The sequence below is a fragment of the Haliotis rufescens genome, unplaced genomic scaffold (genome assembly GCF_023055435.1).
Source record: "Haliotis rufescens isolate VD_foot unplaced genomic scaffold, xgHalRufe1.0.p SCAF_1, whole genome shotgun sequence".
Taxonomy (NCBI): Eukaryota; Metazoa; Mollusca; class Gastropoda; order Lepetellida; family Haliotidae; genus Haliotis; species Haliotis rufescens.
This window is the reverse complement of record NW_025963779.1, coordinates 49,598,965-49,620,787: the sequence shown is the minus strand read 5'-3', so window position 1 is coordinate 49,620,787 and position 21,823 is coordinate 49,598,965. Positions and strand designations below refer to the sequence as shown.

The 21,823-nt window shown below is 38.1% G+C and overlaps 2 protein-coding genes across 4 annotated transcripts; both read right to left on the bottom strand.

The window, feature by feature from the left end:
* Nucleotides 1–29: 29 nt before the first annotated feature.
* On the bottom strand, nucleotides 30–7,929 carry LOC124131406. The gene is made up of 17 exons (XM_046494669.2): nucleotides 7,842–7,929; nucleotides 5,944–7,269; nucleotides 5,673–5,809; nucleotides 5,446–5,568; nucleotides 5,182–5,304; nucleotides 4,965–5,048; nucleotides 4,746–4,852; nucleotides 4,419–4,523; nucleotides 4,038–4,118; nucleotides 3,757–3,876; nucleotides 3,330–3,528; nucleotides 3,014–3,160; nucleotides 2,437–2,522; nucleotides 2,232–2,302; nucleotides 1,694–1,960; nucleotides 312–395; nucleotides 30–129 (listed from the first exon to the last, which is right to left on the bottom strand). Exons 2-17 carry the CDS (start codon nucleotides 7,224–7,226, stop codon nucleotides 126–128), a joined length of 3,021 nt encoding a protein of 1,006 aa, XP_046350625.2. The 5' UTR covers nucleotides 7,227–7,269; nucleotides 7,842–7,929; the 3' UTR covers nucleotides 30–125.
* A 2,586-nt stretch (nucleotides 7,930–10,515) lies between these two features.
* Nucleotides 10,516–18,682, bottom strand: LOC124131407. 3 transcript variants are annotated; one of them, XM_046494671.2, is made up of 17 exons: nucleotides 18,543–18,682; nucleotides 16,339–17,565; nucleotides 16,085–16,221; nucleotides 15,829–15,951; nucleotides 15,529–15,651; nucleotides 15,067–15,150; nucleotides 14,840–14,943; nucleotides 14,605–14,709; nucleotides 14,308–14,391; nucleotides 14,055–14,174; nucleotides 13,660–13,858; nucleotides 13,337–13,483; nucleotides 12,755–12,840; nucleotides 12,578–12,648; nucleotides 11,975–12,217; nucleotides 11,677–11,761; nucleotides 10,516–11,419 (listed from the first exon to the last, which is right to left on the bottom strand). In XM_046494671.2, the coding sequence occupies exons 2-17, from the start codon at nucleotides 17,520–17,522 to the stop codon at nucleotides 11,372–11,374; spliced, it is 2,943 nt and encodes a 980-aa protein (XP_046350627.2). In that variant the 5' UTR covers nucleotides 17,523–17,565; nucleotides 18,543–18,682; the 3' UTR covers nucleotides 10,516–11,371. The 3 variants fall into 3 exon arrangements, with proteins under 3 accessions (XP_046350627.2, XP_046350628.2, XP_046350629.2); XM_046494672.2 differs by having other exon boundaries at nucleotides 11,685–11,761; XM_046494673.2 differs by lacking the exon at nucleotides 16,339–17,565 and having other exon boundaries at nucleotides 18,543–18,664.
* Between the last annotated feature and the right edge of the window lie 3,141 nt (nucleotides 18,683–21,823).

Sequence of the window (21,823 nt, the reverse complement as noted above, 5' to 3'; positions counted from 1 at the left end):
ATTATTCTGTCGTGTTTTTAGAAGTGGTGTCTCCAGTACAATACGGTGAATGTTATGTCAACGCTTTTATCAACGTTATATCCAATTTCACCACATCACTGATTCTTTCTTATTTCGGAGGTTCTTCAACTGAAAAAGAAAATACGCCAAGAATTTATCATGTATGTGAGACAACGTGAACGATGTCTATGACACAGTATTCATGATATGAGCGCATAGTGGCGAGCTAAGTTTATTCCAATAGCTCTTCAGGTCAATACCATTGTATCAAAACCTTATCACTATATGTATGGATGATATTTGTTACGTACTACATTCCATCAAGTTTCCTCACAGCCGTAGTAGAGCCATCTTCAATGGATTTTTCAACAAGTGATTTGAACAAAACTCTGAAACTGAAAATAAATAAATATTGTACATACTACGAGCTGGTATTTGTATTTGTTTTGTTTAATTGTGCATTTTATCAACTATAATAGTACATTATATAATGACACACCATGAAAATACTCTGCAAAAAAAGAAACGCAAAAGTACTAAAATCGTAAATATCTGAGAGTGTTACCGATATCCATACAAAAATAATACCCAAAATGAATTCGTCATTTCTGCATGTATTGGGATTGATTTGTGTGGAAAAAATGAGGCACTGTAGAAATTTGGGGAAAACACAAACACGTCAGAGCCTGGCGCCGAAACACACTAACAGGACATTCACGTGCAACATCACTGGTTGGGCTATAAAATCGTTGGGATTTCATGTGGATACCATCACAATCTTACTGCAAGTGAACAGCGAAAACATGCCACGACGGACGGAAGCCCAAAGCAACAACAACATCGGCCGACTGCAAACAGCCGAGTCGTAGCCAGGCACCAAGCACCATTACAAGACTGTGGAACGGTTATCAGACACACGGGACCTTCCCAGATGCAGTCGAGCACGTATCACTACAGGAGCACAGGACAGATTCATACGGCTACGTGACTCGGCCAAAGGTTACCTCTGAAACTACGAGAACTACAGTGAGAAACCGCTTACGTGAGGACCAGTGTGAGGTGTTATTTTGACGAAACTGCATCGTCGGCTGCGACGTCAGTGGTATAAAGGTCACAGAGCATGACCACAACTGCGAAGTCTGGTTTAGTGATGAGTCGCGTTTTATGATTCGCCTTGCAACAAGCAAACGTCATCAAGACAACGCCTAACCTCACACGGGAAGACTGACAGCCTTTTTATGAGTCCCCAGCATGGCCCCCAGGTCTCCTGATTTAAACTCAATCGAACATTTATGGGATGCACTGGATCAACGACTGCGAGCACGTCAGCAACAGCCACGGAACTTTCGACAGTTGGCACAAGCACTGCAGGCAGAGTGGGTGAACATTCCCAAGGGGCGATTATGCCAGTCAGGTGTGGACTCTTAATGGTGAAAATACAAGATATTGAGAACAGATGACCCTTGAAAATCTACTGATCCATGTGTGCCATATAGAACCTGGGTTAGTTTTAATGATGTCTGCAAAGTATGAACAATCGATTATCATCTCTTGATTATTTTCATGACGTATAAAATGTACATCCAAAATAACTTTGGGGTTCTTTTTTGTTGTTGCAGAGTATACTTGGAATTTTCATGTTGTAGAATAAGGCGGTGGTAATTTAACAAACATGTAACGACACATCACATACCTCCTCCCATCTTTTTGTATGAGACATGATCCACCAGGCCTTTTCTTGTAAGATGCTTTCAATTTCTTATTGTCCCCCTCGGAATATGAACGCCATTTGTTAACTTTGTCACGCCATTGCCACACGTATGAATCACCTATCCCATCTGAACCTGATCTTCCATCATCTTCTTGAAGTTTAGCACCTGACTTGTGTATTTCTTGCAGGCAATGTTCATCGTCATTGTGCATATGTGGCATTTGATCCCGAAGACATTTAAGGGAATCACTGAAAAACACATTCATACGACGCATTTTACGAAATTATTACAAATCATGACAGAGTTTTAGCATCTGAATAGATCTGAACCTGGCTGCAACAGTGTTTTTTGTTCTGCATTACATATATATCTCGAACAGTTAAATGGTTATTCTGGGATCTTATGGTAATTGTCATAAATATGCAAAGGTCGCCGTTTCTATCATTCTAATGTTTCAAATGCAGTAGATATGTCGATCCAAATAATGTGTAAATAATCTAAGAGTGTTAAATGTCTCACCGGATGGAGACTTCAAATTGTCCCCCTTCACCAAAGCTGTATTCGTGCATTGTAGAGTTTTCCCATTTAACCTGAAATAAGACACATAGACGTTAAGAATGTGATGGTAAAACATGTAAGAAACTTTATGTTTGGATAAAAAGTATGTGCAAATGATGTGTTTAACCATCATACTGTCTTGTCGAAGTGTATTTTAGAAACAAACCATGACTCTACAGTTTCTTTTCCGTATGACTGTTCCATACAATCCAGGACTGCCATTTTGATCTGATATATCTCGCCAGTCTGGTCCTGAAAAGGCATAATATTGGTAATATCATTCAATCCATTACAAACTGATTTATAATCATGTAAACATTTTTTGGGTTTTGTTATACTTTTTATCATTGTTGTATGTATGACAAAAGGCTCTACCCATAATGGAAGAATGTAAGAAATGTAATCTCCAGAATAGCATAGCAGAATCCAATTTTTAAAAGGAATTGGCTATTTATAATTTTCGGCCACACCAACTTACATATTTCAGAGGGGTACACAAAGTACGTGATCAAGACTAGCAGTTGTCGGACTTCCATTTTGTGGAATCTTTGTTGCTGACGATTAAGTGCCTTCCTCTGAGAATTGGGTTTGAATTCCGGAAGGGATTCCACCCCCAAAATACCAAAATTTGTACTTTACAAAGAAAGTGTAATTCCAAACAGAACATCCGGTATATTTGGCCACTTTTTGAAAGGCATTGTCTATATGAATTCCTTGTCGTGAACTGACGTTGTACGACATACCTCGTTCCACCTGCATCCCGATGTCTATGACACCTTCCTCTTCCATCAGGCGTGGCTGGTCATCAGCGATGAGGACATCATAGTTGCCGGTGACACCGTATCTGTATACGTTGTTGAAGCCATTGTCCCATAAGACCCACATAGACTCTGTAAAGATCAACTTGTAAAACAGGACACCATCATACAAACAATCTGTATATTCAATGGGCATGAATCAAACCAATCATTATATTTGGAAATTTTGTATTTTGTTATCTCAACTGCTAGTTACATGCCAGTTGACAATCGTGATGTGAAAAAAGAATATTTCTCGAACCTCCATCTTCTGCATGATTGATAACTGTCCCTGCACCCCCATCGTCTTGGTCGCCCCACCGCCAATCAGGTCCTCGAACAACTCTCGTCCCCAGATCAGGAAGGTCTGCCTCAATACAGATATTGTCAAACACGTCTGTAAGTCCTAACCGGCCTTTTATCTCACTCATCTTGTCTCTGACAATTTCGGAAATCTGTTTCTAAAAATTAAAAAAATAAAATTTCATCCTTGTTAAAGAAATGATTTTATCTTTGAGACAATTAAAAACATGTACTTGATGATGTACGCTAAGGAGTAGAGTGGACCTACGGAAAGCCGATCACAAACCTATTGCTTTATTTTCCACATGAATTGTGAATGATAACAAATCAACAAATTCACACACAGAACTTAAATGGCAAACGAATTATCAAATATGACGAATTACTTTTTCTCGTTGACTGTATTCGGAGCAAACGGCTGTAACAACTGTATCTACATCCGGCACCTCAGCTTTCTTAGCGTCCTTTTCTCTAGTCATAAAATCAATGATCTGAACGCTGATTTTCTGAAATGGAATTATCATAGAAATGAGAAAAGTCATGCATTCCGATGCTGAATAAGACTTCTTAATTTGAGAAACGCGCTCTTATAGGCAGGCAAGCCAGGCACATGTGGTTGATATATTGAAGGACACACACAAACATTCTAAAAGGCCTATCTACAAACCTGAACCCAGTGCTGGTTGCATGCTTCTGTTACATTAGTCAGGTTCCCCTTGCATCTTTTCAAAAACCGACTTAAAAAGGCCTGACAAAGAAAACAATATAAATTAAACAGTTAAAAAGAATAATTTTAACTTAAAATCTATGATAAGATCATGTGAGCTTGAGGCCTATTTATTGTTGAGTTATTGAATCACTTTCCCATTTCACATTCAGTTCATCTTAAAAAGTTACTATTTTGTTAATAACCAATTGTGGCTTGATGTTGTTCATGGGTTAATTAATGAAGTAAACCCGATTGTTGTCTTTAGCATGGATGTCTTCTGACTTCATTTTAGAAACATATGGTTGAAGGGGGAATCCATCGTTCGATCTTAATACCAACCTGTTTTGCTTCACCATAAGGAACAACCTGAATTGGGCCCACTACATTGTCCCTCACAAACGCGCTACCCATGTGTTCCAGTGCAGCGAATAATAGTTCCGCATCCTGGTGACAAACGAATGACATACACTATTTCTATCTGACGAAACCATACCTAAATACATAATTGTGTTGACAGAAATTGAGTGATTTGTTAGGACTGCTAATTAGGTTCATAATCTGTTTCATAAATCACTAAGCCTGCTTATACCTGTTGGTTTTATATATAATACTGTTTGTGACTCAATATCAGATACATGCGAGAGAGAAACTGTACGTTTTACTCACATGTGTCTTGTTGGGTTGTTGATGCACCTTCCCAACTGTCAGTCCGTCTGTCACAAAGATTATTCGAGGGGGCACTCTTGTCCTTCCACCAAAGTTACATATGCCACCTGGATATCGAAACGTGCTAACTTATTGCAAGTGAAAAATACTCTTAAGTACAACCTAAAATCTATTTTATGGTGCAGTCACAGGTGATAAATGTATATCAGGAACAGTTACCCTTTGTCATGGCAGCAAGACACAGCAACAATCCTTGGAGTTGAAGACAGTGATCAGGTGGTAAACCCCCGCATTCTACTTGAGCTGAAAAAAGAAATTGCACATCGTGACAACAAAACCATATTGTCAGTGTTGAAGATGGGCACACTAAAATTGTCAAACAATTTTGCATACTCTTCGAATTAATTACAATCAATTTTCAGATGTCGTTTCTTACCGATTACTTCCCTCAGGCTTCCATAGTCATTGGATAAATGATGAAGCACAGTTGCCCGGGAGCCAAGAGTTACCACTCCAATATTTTCTTCAAGGTCGTGCGATTCTGCAACATCTTCGATACCTACAATGTACATGTATTAGAAATAATCAAAGTGATTTTTTCTTGAAGCAGCTCAATCAAACACAATATATTCAAAAACAATGTGAGTGACTTACTGAGGGACAATAAAAAGAATACTTCCTGTAACTGCAAAACACATACCATTGATAAAGTCCATTGCCAACTCCTTGATCTGAATGTAAGCCTCTCTTGGCATAGTACCAGAGTTGTCGAGACACAAAATTGTATCAACACCCACATCACATCTTGGGACTTCTATCTCCTCTGAAACATTAATCACTCCATTAAAATGAACAAAATATATCTGTTCATGCCCCGCATTTATAGAGCGAGGACAAATAGAGAGATGGAAATAAATTGATTCTGACCTTTCTTGAGAGCCTCTTCAACTGGCGTCCACATGTCTACATTCTCATCGACGATCTCTTTCATTTGATACAGTGTATGCATCAGGTGTCCCTTGGGGGAACCACTGAATTTGTCTTTAGATACTCCAACTTTTGATCTTAAACATACATAATTTGTAAAGAATATTTTAGTCTAAACACTTCAATTTTAAAATGACAATTGTTTGAAAAAAATACATGTATTGACCGTTAACAGTGAGTGGTGTTTAAATGTAACTAATATATATCGTACCTTAGTACTGACTCTTTTAGTTCGTTGATGCTCCGAGTAGGAAGTTGTTTCGTGAGTATCGCCCTTGGTCGGGTTGTAGGCACGAGTTCATAAGGTAAATCGTTCATGAAATCTGGTGGTTTCTCTCCGGGTCTGTACTTATCTATCCTTGTCCATTTCTTCTGACATCCATTAGTACTTGTTAGTATATAACGTGTTTCTCTTACGCTCAACACATGGCCGTGGAAAGGGCATACTAAATGGTTGACCTTGTACGTGTATGCAAGCTGGGCATTTCCAAGGTCACCTGGATATGATTGCGGTATATCATCGTTATAGTCATATGGGTCATCATTGTCGGAAAAGAAAGTTACAGAAGACAGATCAGGGGTTATGGAACACGATGTTGAGTTACATGTTTCTACGTAGTCAGTGCCATAGTCATTGAGTTGGGAAAAGGCTCCAATTTGTTCCATACCATTGCTGAATTTATTAAGAGAGCTTGCAGTAGATTTAACACCTTGTTGACTATTCCAGCTGGCAGGTTTGTGTTTGTTGTGTCCCAAAGTGTTCGCGGCACTGCTTTGACGTTTCAGTTCATCATTTCTACATGTATCATCCCCAGCCTTCTGAAATGAACCCTTCATTGCCTCAGGTGTTTGTTTATGAACATTTTCTGTCTGTTGATTATCATGTCCTTTTCTTTTATGATCATTTTCAGATTCGTGTTTTTCCATCGACGGCTTTCCCCGGGATACTTTCGATTCACTCTTTTCAGCATGCTCCAGCTTAGCTCTCACGGTAGATGGCATACGTTTTGAGTCTTCTTTCCAATTACTCTGACTGACAATAACAGACGTTTGGATTGGTGTTGCATCTGCATTCTGTATGTCCGGCTGTATTGGTACAGTCTTGCCCTTCGATGCAGTTGTTATATGAGGATCCTGAGAAGTTATCAAACTGGTCTCCAGGTGTTTCGAATAGGTTAACGTCTTTAATTCTAATTTTGTGTTCTTGTGTACGTCAACTCCGGCAGTATCAGAAGTCTGTTTGTCGCTTGATTCAAGGCAGAGTAAATCACCAAACGTTCGTTTGTCTCCTCTACCTCTGTCTGTGGCTTCATCTGTAAGCTTTATTAGATCGTCTGTTGCAGGTGTTCCTAGTCGTACTGCAATTTGAGACAATGCCTGTCGAATATCATCATTTTGTCGGTTTTGTTTTTCGAATTGTTGTTGCAAGTATTGATTTTGATTTGATATTTCTGTGTCAATAGAACAGAATCGTTCTTCTAAGAGGTCCTCCATGGCGACTGTCCATCAAACGTTATCGATGTTTACAGCAGCTCACCTGTAGGTACATGTAGACATATACACATATGAAGTACAACTTGAAGTACCCGATTTGAAATGTTTTACATCACGATTATTTATCGATCCAAATAGAAAGTGACTTCATTTTGGAATACACTCACCACAAAACATCCTATGTTACATGTCTATGATACATTATTGGAATTATGGAAACCATTTGTGATGCTGAACATCATACACCCGCATCGTGCACGTACAACTCAACAACTAATGGAACAATGGCAGTTAAAACCTACTACACAATGGTTGAGTTCATGCTGATTTTATTATGCATCTTCCTTCCCCAATCGTTACTCGTTGACATGAAGTCTGCCCTTAATCGGTTTTTAACATATCACGATGGTGATATTCATAGCTAACAAGATAGGCGTTTCCCACCTACATGCTAACCTGACGGTAACTTCACAAAACGAAAGTAAGAAAATATGACCTACACCTACAGCCAATAACAACCAACAAAGTTAAAGAATCACAAGGATAATCTTTTGCAATATTGACATTTCAGGTGATCACTGGAACAGAGTGTGTCAAAGGAATGCCATAGTTTACCTGAATAACGAACATCCATATCTAACGCGAACATTGGCGCTGTCCTGGTTTTGCCAGGTCATCCAAAAATAGATCCAACGTGTCAATCTTCCGGGTTCACCCGTAATGTGAAATTCATACATGAACAGTCTTTTATAGTCAACCGTGTATTGGGATCTCATGACTGTATTTAATGGAAAGTAAAACGTCACACATCCCATAAACATAAAGATGATAACGTGTGTGTATCAGGGGGAATCAGGGGATGATCACCCCAAAATATGACAGTCTCTAGGGGAGGTTCACAAAAATTTAATACACAAATTTAGGGAGAGTAATTAAAAAAATGAATGTTTATTATAAAATATAAAGTGACCTTGCATTTTGTCTTTGAATTTTGTCTTTTCGGGGAGAGTCATGAAAAAAATGTACAAGGACATAGGGAGGGTCATAAAAAATATGATCAGCATTTGGGGAACATTATTATTTCAGTACATTGGTGCATCAGATCCTCCACTCTACTTCTTATTGACGTTGGGTCGGACTACCAGTGGATGTCATTATCGACTCCCTGTCTACTTGCTGTCGGCGGTGTAGGGTCCCCTATCTAAAGATTCCCGGGTGTGTGGTGACCAGTTGCAGTCATGCGTACTGCATTTAAAACAGGAGCATTTCTTAGCGCTCGGGTTTGCTTTGTCAAGTGAGCACTACTCCGCATGCAAACGAAGTACTCGTAAAACATTCATAAACGTCGGCGCGCGAGGCGCTGATTCGTTGGAATGTTTCAAATTGTTAAAATTGGATGCACCGAGTGGGTTACGACACTTAATACTTAATATATATACATTAACACGTGATTTCTTCAGGTCTGTCAGCATTAAGTATACAAAAAGAGTCCCGATATTTGTGCTTGTCAAAACTTGTTCAAGTTCTTAAGATCTTTCGCCGCCAAACGGCTCATAAGGTGTAATGAAAACTTAAACGTAGTCATAGGCGACACACAACAGCGGTGTTTGTGACGCTGGTCTACTCAGTAGGTCGAGTTATTAATAGGAAGTGTTGCTTGGGGTATGCGTCTTTTGTCGATGTTCCCTCGCCGCATTGACCACGTTTCAGAGTATGAGTGTCAAACGTGGTTTTTTAATGAACAACAAATACCTATCTCATTGCCGTCATCAACCGAATTCCCCGCTACCCGCTCAGAGTAATAGCAGTACTGGCAGCAGTGGATCAGCGGATTATCCAGCTGCCATCAGTAGATCGGGTCAGGAAGTACCAAGAAGTTTAGGACTGAAAACAGCATTCGTGTCAGTTAAGGACAAATACCAACATGTGGTACTACCCCCTAAGCTTCGCTTTTCTACCGCTGGGAGAAACGTTATTAGGCCAAAGTTAAATTCTTTGCTTTCAACTTCTTGATATATTGAAACACTCCTGAAATCTTTGACAATTCCGCCTTCAAACGAAGATTTGATAGTGATCACAACAGCCTTGATGAGGCACGTACAAGATGAGCCTCTTTAGTTTGTGGTTAACAAAAACCTTGACAAGAACTTTTCTGAGCAGTGTAAATCTTTTATGGCTGGACAATCGAATTTCAGAACGGAAATATGCCTAATATCCATGGTTACATCAGTTTGTTTTAGGAGCGAGAGAATGGTGGGAGATATGGCACTTATGTAAACATTGTATCTTCAATAAATGGTTTACCTAACATTGACCAACGTGTAAATACGTAAAGGCGAAAATACATTACGGTGTGAGTGCACAAACACATTAAACTACAAAGGGAAGTTTTGAAAAATAGGCTTTTGAATTAAGCTTTGGTTTCAAAAGCGGAATGAACATCAGGTTTCTTTCCTAAATATTTGTCATTGTTAAAATATTTATAAAATAGAAAGACAGTAAAATGGCCACTCCCGCATCCATCTATGTGTTTGCTCACATTTATACAACGCACATTTGGATCTCGAATTTGCAGTTTGTATACAGTAATTCGCTTTTGTATCTGCATACCAGTGTCTCAATATAATGCTCACCACATCCCGCACATGTTAACAAAGAAATAACATCTTTACTGTGGCAGTTGATGTTGTTTTTGACAGTAAATAGTTTATCTTCGGAAAGTTGAAAATTACAATCTTCAGTATTTATTGGGCAAGTTTCAAATCGAGGTGTGCGACATTTAGTAACTCTGACGGTATATGTATTTTGTGAGTATTAAGATGGATAAAGAATTTGTTTGAGATCTTTAGGCTGTCTAGTGATGTATATATGTTTACGCTTAGATGAACATTCTTTCATGGCGTTACCTTTGCTGTAAAATTGGACGATTGTCATAATTATACAGTTATTAGGATTGTAAGTACACACAAATGGAAGAATGTCCGTGTCTGTATCTGTTTCTTTTGTGACCCGTGAACATCCGGAGTAGAATAGGTTTTCGGCAACCCATGCTTGCCGTAAAATGCGACTGTGCTTTCGTAAGAGGCGACTAACGGGATCGGGTGGTCAGGCTCGCTGACTTGGTTGATGCATGTCATTGTGTTCCGATTGCGTGGATCGATGCTCATGATGTTAATCACTGGATTATCTGGTCCAGACTCGATTATTTACAGACTGCCGTCATATATCTGGGATATTGCTGAGTGCGGCGTTAAACAACAAACAAACAAAACAAACAAATATTTTCATCAATATTTCTCATGTGATTCTCATCACTTTATTTACAGCGTCTTACAATTACAGCATTATAAAATTACAACTTTAAAAGGTCTGTATATATCGACCCCAAACCCTTAACCCACACAAGCAAGCACATTCGTTCCAACACGACATAAATATGTATCAAACCCACACACTTTAAACACTGACACACCCCTGCATTAATAGAATGATATCCATACACCATTCCTTCCTTCGTCTTAATACAAATATACACAAGTAAAATATACAGTGCTATTATAACTAAGCATTAACAAACTGTCATTTCCCAAGCACACATTTTGATACAGATACACACACGCGCATATTTCCACATGAACAGTTATATTCAGTCGATACACAATAACACTTAGCTGTATATCTAGTCCTACATACAATGTCCGTCAATACCAATTAATACTTTTATACAAACATGTTTAATATAGATGAAGACAATTACATAATGAATGTGCAGAGCATAAACTAGACAAAAACAACATCAGCGATTTTCGATATACAGTCGATAGATGTTGAATTATTATGCACTTACACTCCTAAAATGTACACATCACTAATCACAGTTCGTAATGAATCACACTTTACTGTGACGTTATTCGTCAATAACATACAATCAATACAAGTCCTAATACAGTGCCAATGATTCCCATTGGAAATAACATTACGTGTCATTAATTACTAGCAATTGTCTCAATCAATCAATGTGACAATTAAATCAATATGACACTTACATTCTTATTAGAGTTCCAAAACCCAACCTTGACAAACAATGTCAACATGACAATATGCTCTGTCATAAATCTCAATGACTAATGATTCGTGGATATTGTCTATACTATACTGGTCCGCTCCCTTTCATGTTGACTTGTATGCTTCATCTAAAATGAACCGATGTTTCAATAAATATAAAAATCAAAAGAATATGTGTCCACTATCAGAGTTATCACATATTCGACTTCCTATTATTAAAATTAGTGTTACATATACTAGTGAAAACATGTACTCTTATCAGTTATGTACTGATATCTCTGAAATATTTATGCAGAAAAATGTTACTGGAATTTATACAGCCACTGGTTATTATGCTTATTAGGATGTTATTTACTTCTTTGTATTTGTAATAAGTGTTACGTACAAACGTACCATCATGCTTTCTGACATCTGTAGTTGAACCATCACCAATCGACTTTTCGACAAGTGGTTTGAACAATACTCTGAAACTAAATACATGCAAGAGATTGCATTAAGTTCGTGTTGACGAAATAGAAATAGGCGACAGACTCAGACCACGTTTTGATTAGATAACATTGGTATTGGTGTGCAACAACTAGATTTCCCAGGAGATAGACTTTAACGTTCGGATACATTCGAAAAAAACTTAAGTAATTTATTTTCAATGTAATGGTAACCACTCGACATGTCTATGTACATACCTCCTCCCATCTCTTTGTATGAGACATGATCCACCAGGCCTTTTCTTGTAAGATGCTTTCAATTTCCTGTTGTTCCCCTCGGAATATAACCGCCATTTGTTATCTTTGCCACGCCATTGCCACACGTATGAACCGGATACTTCTTTTTCAAGATTGCAAACTGACCCGTGTGTTCCTTGCGGGCAATGTTCATCGACATTGTCCATATGCGCCATTTGACCAAGAGGACAATTCAATGGCTCACTGGAAAAAAAACAATTACTAGACAATTAACCTGTCATGCCCAACAGAAGGTGCGCTCGTGTGTATCACATCCACGTGTCAATGGTTATACGTTTAAACGTTGGAGGACATCATTTGAGTTTTTAAAACATTGGGCCAGGTTTCACATGGATTTGGGTTCTACATTACATACAAGTAGGTGTCTAAAGCCACTTTGGTCATCACATAAGAACATATATACCAAACAATCCAAACCACTATTTGCTACACATACATTTTGTAAGAGCTATCAAGTCAGTGACTACCACATTAGAAGGGGCACGTGTAACTGTGATACTGAATTCAAAGTCAAAATCCCAGAAACAGTGTTAAATGTCTCACCGAATGGATACTTCATACTGTCCCCCTTCACCGAACCTGTATTCATGCATCGACGAATCCTTCCATACAACCTGGAATCCGATGGTAAACGAAGATATAACTTCATGAGAATACATTATATATCCATGCATTATGTGTGATTATTACGTAAAACATGAACTAAACATTGAAACATACCATGACTCGACCATTTCTTTTCCGTATGACTGTTCCATAGCATCCAGTGGTGGCATTTGTTTCTGATCTTTCTTGCCAATCTGGTCCTGACATTCAAGTTGTAGGTCAATTAGATCATGCATCTTAGAACTTGTAATTTATTTACGATCACGATAACGATCGTGCTGGAAGGCGAGATCTGGGGACAGGTCGATCTCAGATAATACGATGCTGAATATCAATCCTGTCCCTTTCGCGTGACTACATGCGTTATATTTCATTGATAAGAGCAAAAGCAGTAAATCCAACAACTTTCCTTGCAACGAATGCACATTGGAGTTTGTTGCCTCGTCGTGTTACATCATGGAAATACATGTTATAGAATTAGTAAAGAACCACATTTCATTGCAACATTGTCACACTATTCATTTGAGTGAAATGGATAACTCTATCAGTACATTTGCAGTATATAATTGTGTGATGATAAATGTGTTGAAAGGTTTATTGATAAATAATCATCATTTAACACACGACCGATGATCATGATTCCTACATATTTGTAAGATATCTGGCAATCACTCTGGGGAACTGACACTGACATACCTCGTTCCACCTGCATCCCGATGTCTATGGAACCCCTCTCTTTCATCACGCGAGGCTGGTCGTCAGCGATGAGGACATCATAGTTGCCGGTGACACCGTATCTGTACACGTTTTTGAAGCCATTGTCCCAAGACACCCACAGAGATTCTGTAATCATGAAAATGCAAACAGAATAAATTAACCGTATATTCATTACGTATATATCACAATAATTAATAGTCAAGGGGGAACCTGGGTTAGAGTAGGCAGTCAGGACCACGTTACACGACTTTAGAGTGTGGCTAATCCAATATTTTGCTTGTTATATTGGGATTTTGAACCACCTCCATCTTCTCCGTGATTGATAATTGTCCCAGCACCCCCATCGTCTTGGTCGTCCCACCGCCAATCAGGTCCTCGAACCACTCTCGTCCCCAGGTCAGGAAGGTCTGCCTCGATGGAGATATTGTCAAACACGTCTGTAAGTCCTAACCGTCCCTTCATCTCCGTTAATCTGTCCCTGACAATGTGGAAAATCTGTTTCTGAAAACAACAATTATGTTGAAATACAATTACCTCATGCGAATTTCTGGATATACTCTCTGTAATACAGTGGACATACAGCTGACGCTTTACAAACATAACATATATCTAACCTACATGTTCATTTGTATTTTAATTGTGACGGATACGCCTGTACATTCAGAACTTAACACACGTATTATTCAGGTGGTGATACCTTTTCTCGTGAACTGAATTCGGAGCAAATTGCTGAAACAACTGTATCCACATCTGTTGCGTCAGCTTGCTTTGTTGTTTTTTCTTTTATCATGAAATCAAGGATCTGAGCGCTGACTTTCTGAAATTACATAAACTCATGTTTATCAGAATCTTAGAATGTGTTAAAATGAATCTAAACACAGGCAACAACTTTTTATGGATATTGATTTCTGTCTCAAAACAAACTGAAAATACAATGTTATTATACAAACCTGAACCAATTGATGGTTGCAAGCTTCCCTTATACTAGCCAACACTTGTCCTTGGCACTTGCTCACATAACGGCTTAAAAAGTCCTGAATAAGAAAACAGTAGTGAAATCAGTAAGATTCAAAGTGTGACAGTATTATCAGTTTAGTGTCACTTTGAAGAATATTCCACACACAGCTAACACAGAGATCACATTAAATCTTTAATTTCTGGTTCCTCGACATTTTCTTGTCTATGTAATACAGTAAGAGAAGATTATACTTTAAACCGTACATTTATCAAGGACATCTGATACCAACCTTTTTTCCTTCGCCATATGGAACAACCTGAATTGGGCCAACTACGTTGTTCCTCACAAACGCGCTACCCATGTGTTCCAGTGCAGTGAAAAATAGTTCTGCATCCTGGTGACAAACGGACAAACGGTTTGTGCTGTATTTATCATATATTTAAAAAAACGTATAAAGCTATGGTATATAATACATTATCGACAACATACGTATTGTTGGATAGAGAATATAAGATGGTACCTACATTCGTCTTTTTCAGTTGATCAACCTTTCCAATTGTCATTCCGTCTGTCACAAATATTAGCCTAGGGGGCACCGTTGTTCTTCCACCGATGATACATACTCCACCTGGTTATCAATTGGATATCATTTACAAATGTGATTTAGAATGAAATGTATTATTTAGACTCGTTTAAGGAGACATAAGTTCTGACTATAGTGTTGCCGTCATTGCCGAGAAAAGTTGTTTACCTTTTGTCAAAGCAGCAAGACACACCAGTAAACTCTGCAGTTGGAGACATTGTTCAGACGAAACACCCCCGCATTCTACCTTATCTGAAACAAGAAAATGTACATTTTAACGTCACAACCAAATTTCTGGTCAGTAACAAAGGTCAGCGTTGAACACGACCAATTAATACCATAAATGTCAAAAGATATTTAATCAATATCACAGTTATTGTAATTCCTGAAATATCACATAGTCTAAATGACACAAACGTACACGTAAATGTACATATATATCTTGTAAATAAGCACATACGTCACATGGACCTATATTATCAGTTGATAAATGATGAAGCACCGTTGCCGTGTACAAGTGCTGAAAGCGACCATAATATGAATTATTAGAAATGTTTTCCTGATCCATTCCTGTAAGACTATTTATCGAATGGAAAAGGGTTAATATTGCATTTAAATGTCATGTCTCACCAACAGCTTCCCTTAGAGATCCAAAGTCATTTGATAAATGATGAAGCACTGTTGCTTGAGATCCAAGAGAAACCACTCCAATGTTTTCTTCAAGGGCATGCATTTCGGCCACATCCTCGATACCTAGGCGTATTAGAATTAACATTAAAAAAATTTTACTTTTGTGTCACAATAATTCGTGTGTGCTCAAAATGATCAATTGACATCTACTAAACACACTAAATTTAAAATCTAAAAGAATGTTAGGAAGTAGAATATTGAAACAAAGGGTGGATGCGGTTGGGATTGCAACAAACAAACCATTGATAAAGTCTATAGCCATCTCTTTAAGCTGAAGGTAGGACTTTCTTGGCATGGTACCAGAGTTGTCAAGACATAAAATTGTATCTGCTCCCATATCAACTCTTGGGGGCGGTTCCTTTTCTGAAACAGGTGTATAATAATTTGATAGAAGAATAATGTATTTTACTCTATTTGAGGTAGAGAAATAGACAAAGATTATGTGGACGTGCCCGCGTCTTGTAATCCGATGTGTATACCAATTCCTGGACCTCACCTTCCTTTAGTGCTTCTTCAACTGGCTCCCATAAATCCTCATTCTCACCGAGAATCTCCTTCAGCTGATACAATGTATGCATTGCAGGTCCCGCGATCTGACCATTAGGTTTGTCTTTAAATACGTCAAGATGTGATCTGAAAGACGATTTTGTTTATTATTTGTTTAAAATATGTCGCGCTGAAAGATTTTTTTCAAACGATTGTTTATTTATTCTGCTGATGTTGAAGCCTGAAACGTAGCTCATCTCCTACCTCATTATTATTCCTTTAAGTTCCTTGGGGCTTCGAGTAGAAGGACGCTTCCCTCCTACACTCGTCAACCGTGTAGGCACGACTGGATAGGGCAATCTGCTCATCATGTCTGGTGGTTTTCCCCATGGCCTGTACTTATCAACCCTTGTCCACTTCTTCTGCTGCCCATTAGGACTCTCCAGTGTATAAAGTGTTTTTCGTACATTGATTATGTGTCCGTGAATAGGACATATTACACGAGTGATGGTAAATGAACATTCAAGGTTAGCACTTCCGACACCACCTGGGTATGACTGATGCATATCAATGTCAAATTCATATCCACTATCATTGTCAGAGAAGACTGTTTCTGAAACCGAATCAGAGGAACACAATAATGGGTTACAGTTTCCTAGGTACTCAACGCCATAGCAACCGGGTGATGGGGTATCTCCCTTGTCTTCAGTCCAGAAGCTAAACGTATTCACGGAGGTTGTAGCGGGTCTAACAGCTGCTGGATTTTTCCAGCCCACGGATTTGTATTTCTTGTCTCTCCCAGTTTTGATGATGCTAACTGCAGGTTTTACTTTATCATTGCTACATGTTACTTCCCTTGCCTTCTTACCAACATCTGCAACAGTTCGTTGGTGTTCATGAAAGGTCTGTTTCTCCTGGTTACTCTGTCCTTTCCAGTTAAGAACATTATCAAATTCCGACGGTTCCATCGTCATCTGTGTCCAGTGTTGATTTGATGATTCATTTCCTTCATTTGGCTTAACTTTCACGGTATTTATGTTATGTTTTGGGTCTCTTTGCCCACATGCTCGACTCTCCACAACAGTTTGTAACGATTCACCTGTGTTTTGCATGTCCTGAATTTGTATTCCATCCTTGTTGTTATTTGTTACTTGGGACTCATGTGTCTCCTGATATTTGGAATTGGTTACGTCTGGTCGCGTTTGGTTGTTCTCTCCAAATGTGAGTTTATCATCGATTCTTTTGGTACCTCTTATGTCATCTGTAACATCATCTATAAGGTGTATCATCACGTCTTTTGTGTCTATTTTTTCTGCAATTTCATACACTGCCTGTCGAATCTCTTCATTGTGTTGTTTCTGTTTTTCGAACTGCCTGTGCAAGTATTCATTTTGATTTGATATTTCTGTGTCAATGGAACAGAATCGTTCTTCTAAGAGGTCATCCATGGCGACTGTCCCACAGACGTTCTCGATGGTTATATCTGCTTACCTGTAGGTACATGTAAGCATATGAAGTACAATTATGGTCCTATTTGTAATAATTTACATCAAGTTTAAATACTCTCCAAAAAAAGTAGAGGATATTTAAGAATAAAAGATGATTACTGAAAGAGAAAGAGGTATCGAGTGGTATTCATGAATGAGGAAAGAAGAGCAAGGTGTAACATGTCAATCAACATTACATAGTAGCGGTGTATTGTAAGGGTGCAAACAACCAAAAGAGACGACAAAGGTGTGTAATTCAAATAATCGTTAGGTCATCACATTGTAGACGACGCAAATACAAATACTGCATTCAAACAAGGGTTGAGAGCTTACGTGTTATTCTTCATAAAGAAAATCAACAAATTTAAAGGCTCAGCGGTATCACTTAAGTATCAATATCATGAATGAGACCCCTACCGACGTGCACGAAGGAATTACATGATCCACGGGCAATGTTTCGGGTGTGTTGGAACGTTACGGCTTGGTTGCGAAACCGCTCCATCTCTGGCAGACATTTTATTTTTCAAAACTGTTCTTTCTTCTGACAATTATCATTACATTTATAGTTCATGATCCCCTACTTATTTGCACTGTATATATACAGTGAATTATACATTGACCACGAAGCAAATTTGAGTTATGTCTAACTTACATCATTGACGTCATGACAACCATAGGTTTGAGATGCATTTTTGAGACGATATGAAACAATCCCTTAGTGATTATTGTAAGATAGGATGCCTTCCTTGTCAGCAATACGAGAACAAAATAGGCGTTATTTACAGTTTAGCAGATACATATATCTCATGCAAGCCTGCACGAAGTAGGTCACTTCACAACAAGGAAGTAAGAAAATACAACGAAGGCCTGAAGTAAATATCAGCCATTAGGGTTAAAAACAAGCATTAGGGAAGCGTTTGTCGTTTTAACATTTCAAATTAACAATAAGATAGATAATGTCAAAGAAATTATATATTTTACCTGAGTAATAAACATCTATTTCTAGTGCTCACATCCGCGCTGCACATGTTATGGTATTACCAGGTCATCCATAAATAGATCCAGCGTGTCGGTCTTCTCAGGTCACATTGCGAGCTGTAGTATACAGTCTAGCAGCTCATGTGATTGCATAACTATCACACACCCCAGTCGCAACTGTGTGAGCCAGTGATGCTCCAGGGGCCTTTTACTGAGGCACATGTCTGATCGAATCAGTTAAATAAGGACTTATTGTAATTCTTTCATTATCGTGTGTGTGTGTGTGTATGTGTGTGTGTGTGTGTGCGTGCGTGCGTGCGTGCGTGCGTGCGTGCGTGCGTGCGTGCGTGCGTGCGTGCGCTTGAAATAACATAAAACTGTGTGTTTTGAAGAACATCTTGGTCGTTCATAAGTTCCTCATTTCATATTTCAAGTCAAATTACCTTGTTTAACATACTACTAAATAATCTTTTACTTGACAACCCATACTGTTTATCGTATAATAGGCCTATCAAGGCCTATTGCTCAAATACTGTTTTCAGAGCTTCGGAATTTATTAAATATATGCATTAATTAATTTGTAAACGTTAATAGAACACTGTCCTGTCAGTAGAGTAGGTGGGAAATTCCAAGTTAGCGTTGGAAAATCGCAGCGACCTTTTTATATTAATGAATCATATCATCATCATTATTATTATTATTATTATTATTATTATTATTATTATTATTGTGTCCATATAATTATACTTTAAGACGGCATATGTATATGATTTATTATGTAGATTTCCACGTGTGCTACAATATATTTGTAGCACACGATGAACGTTCTAAAGTTGTTCAGAATTGTTCTTAATACATATTTCATATTCTCAAAGAGGTAACTATAATTTCACATGTCTTAAGGTTCTTGGTTTTTAACCGAGGGTCAAGTGTCATGTGTTTGGGTGGTTTGGGGACGGGGTGAAGTAACAATCTGTCCATGCTTCAAAAAATGCGTTAAATGTATTTTTCTTATTGTTTTGTATTTTGGTCTTTGGTCTATATGGAATTAACTACCTCTCCACATTGAGTAAAGGGAGTACGAATGACGCTGGCGGTTAATGCGCCGCAGTGTGCCTGTCATCGTGTGTTCAAATGCAAGAACTGCCAGGATTGTGTGTGCCTGCACCATGCCTGTTCTCGGCCTGCACTAAAGAGGCAAACTTCTGTGGCCTATCATCAAGTTATGGCCTGCAAATATTGATAAAAGAGGCGTTATGCTACACATTTGAGATTATCATGTTGTATCCTGTATCTGCCGTTTTCTCTATTTACAGTTGCTAAATATATTCCTTTTATTTCCGTCAGTGATCAGCATATATCCCCTTGGTTCCTTTGCATTGACCAGGGCGTAATACCAGGGGAGGTACGGGCTTGGAGTGAATGTTTTCAAATGTAAGAAAAAAACGTTAATATCCAGGACTTTGGTAGTAAATAACTGGCCATATGAGACACACTTCTGAAGATCCTTGTGTACATGTTTGTCTCAGTTTTAGAAGATGATTACATTGGCTCTAAGGTTACCATTATGCTGACTGTCCTTTACTGAGAAGAAGTGTTATGCCTTATTACCACCTTTCTTGGTGTGTCATACGACTATTGCTCAGAGATTGTTTGATCAAAGGTACAACATTCATGGCATCAGTGAAGCTTTCAAAAAGATTTATGGTAGACACGATGAGCACATTTCCAAGTTTTACGCATCGGTAACGAAAATGGTGTCAGGTGTGATTCCCTATTTTGACTTGTACCACATGTTTTTCATGTAAACAGTTGACTTGCCTTTGGGTGTGTTTATGACGGGTGCCACCTGTGGGGCAGAATACGCTCACCTTTCCGAGTACACCAGGTATCTTCACTCTTTGATAGAGATTCATAAACGCATGCTCATGAAGTACTCGGGATTGTACAATCGACGCTGTTTTTTTCAGATATTTCTTATGATTATGGAAAATCTTTTGTCGCTTTTATTTGGCAAAAGTGTTGTTATAAATATAAATACGTTCAACTTAGGTTTTGGTCATGACACCTACGGTAATACGACACTGTGTTGTGATAAATGAAGGGGCGACAAGCACTTGCCTCAAAATACATATACAATAGGATTCATGGGTAAATTGGTACCGTGATAACAACATATACTTTCTTCTGGATTAATATCTCATTTATTCGGTAATAGTTCAAATAAATGTTGGTTAGTTCCATCATCTAATTAACACATTTTTATGATTGTTTCAGTATCGTTCCGTTGGACTTTTCAGCAATATTTCCGACTACATCTATCCATTTTTTCTCTCTTGTAAATTGCCTTGTTCTCCTTCTTGTTGCCTATCTGTTTCAAACCACGGGCAGCCATAACTTTAATTGTGTTACTTAGATATTTCCATGATCAGTCAACAAAACTGTTAACGTTTTAAACTGTCTATGTCAATTAGATTTTCAAAGATAAAGGCTGTTACTGAGACTTTGTCTGTTACAGTTGAAGTCAGTGTAGAGTTTCAACTGGTATCATGATAAAATATAGACGCGTTTCATTTATTGGTCGTCGATTTGGGAATCGAAAAACCAAAATGTAAATTTTATAAATAAAAAACCGTTTTCACTTCTGTTCGTATCTCAATTAACCGTAAACTATAAACAATCAATCCTTATAAACAAATTCACTAAAAGTGTTAGTAATAAATGTCAGAAATAATCTTCAAAATATGCTGATGATATGCGAATACAACTGATGGTGTTTGAATATGTAGATAACATACGATGAAAACTATTTGCAAACACTCAGTCTATAATACCTATGTTATAGCCTATTCTTGGATACACATTGAAAGCAGGTGAACTGAACAAATTCTTAAACGATTTAAATGAACCCAGAGTCCCCTCTTCATGGCCTCACCTATACATTTCAGTTGATTTCTACATCTTTCATGATTTATCATAATCATAAATAGCTCTTGTCAGTAAATGATGTCACACTAGGACAAACCATGTGACGTGAGCATAACAATGTTAATGTTAATACAATGTTACATGACGTATATAGAATTCCTGTACGAGGCATGGCCAACATAGTTTCATTGAGTTAAGGAAACAGAAATCTGCCTGTTTGGTCAGTCAAATGTCTTTATGTATTTAGATACACGTAACAGTACACTGTAACAGTAACGGTAACAGCAAAGTTGACATAAAAGTGCAATAACACATTAGGTCATCAGTTTATGAGGTTAAACTCATAAACTGCATCA

Excerpts from the sequence above, each read along its gene's own strand:
- LOC124131406 (XM_046494669.2), bottom strand. The coding sequence starts at position 7,226 with ATGGAGGACCTCTTAGAAGAACGATTCTGTTCTATTGACACAGAAATA. Across the intron at positions 3,877-4,037 it reads GCAACCAGCACTGGGTTCAG|AAAATCAGCGTTCAGATCAT; the intron begins GTTTGTAGATAG and ends ATTCCATTTCAG. Across the intron at positions 3,529-3,756 it reads AATACAGTCAACGAGAAAAA|AAACAGATTTCCGAAATTGT; the intron begins GTAATTCGTCAT and ends TTTAATTTTTAG.
- LOC124131407 (XM_046494671.2), bottom strand. The coding sequence starts at position 17,522 with ATGGATGACCTCTTAGAAGAACGATTCTGTTCCATTGACACAGAAATA. Across the intron at positions 14,175-14,307 it reads GCAACCATCAATTGGTTCAG|AAAGTCAGCGCTCAGATCCT; the intron begins GTTTGTATAATA and ends ATGTAATTTCAG. Across the intron at positions 12,841-13,336 it reads CGGGATGCAGGTGGAACGAG|GACCAGATTGGCAAGAAAGA; the intron begins GTATGTCAGTGT and ends CTTGAATGTCAG.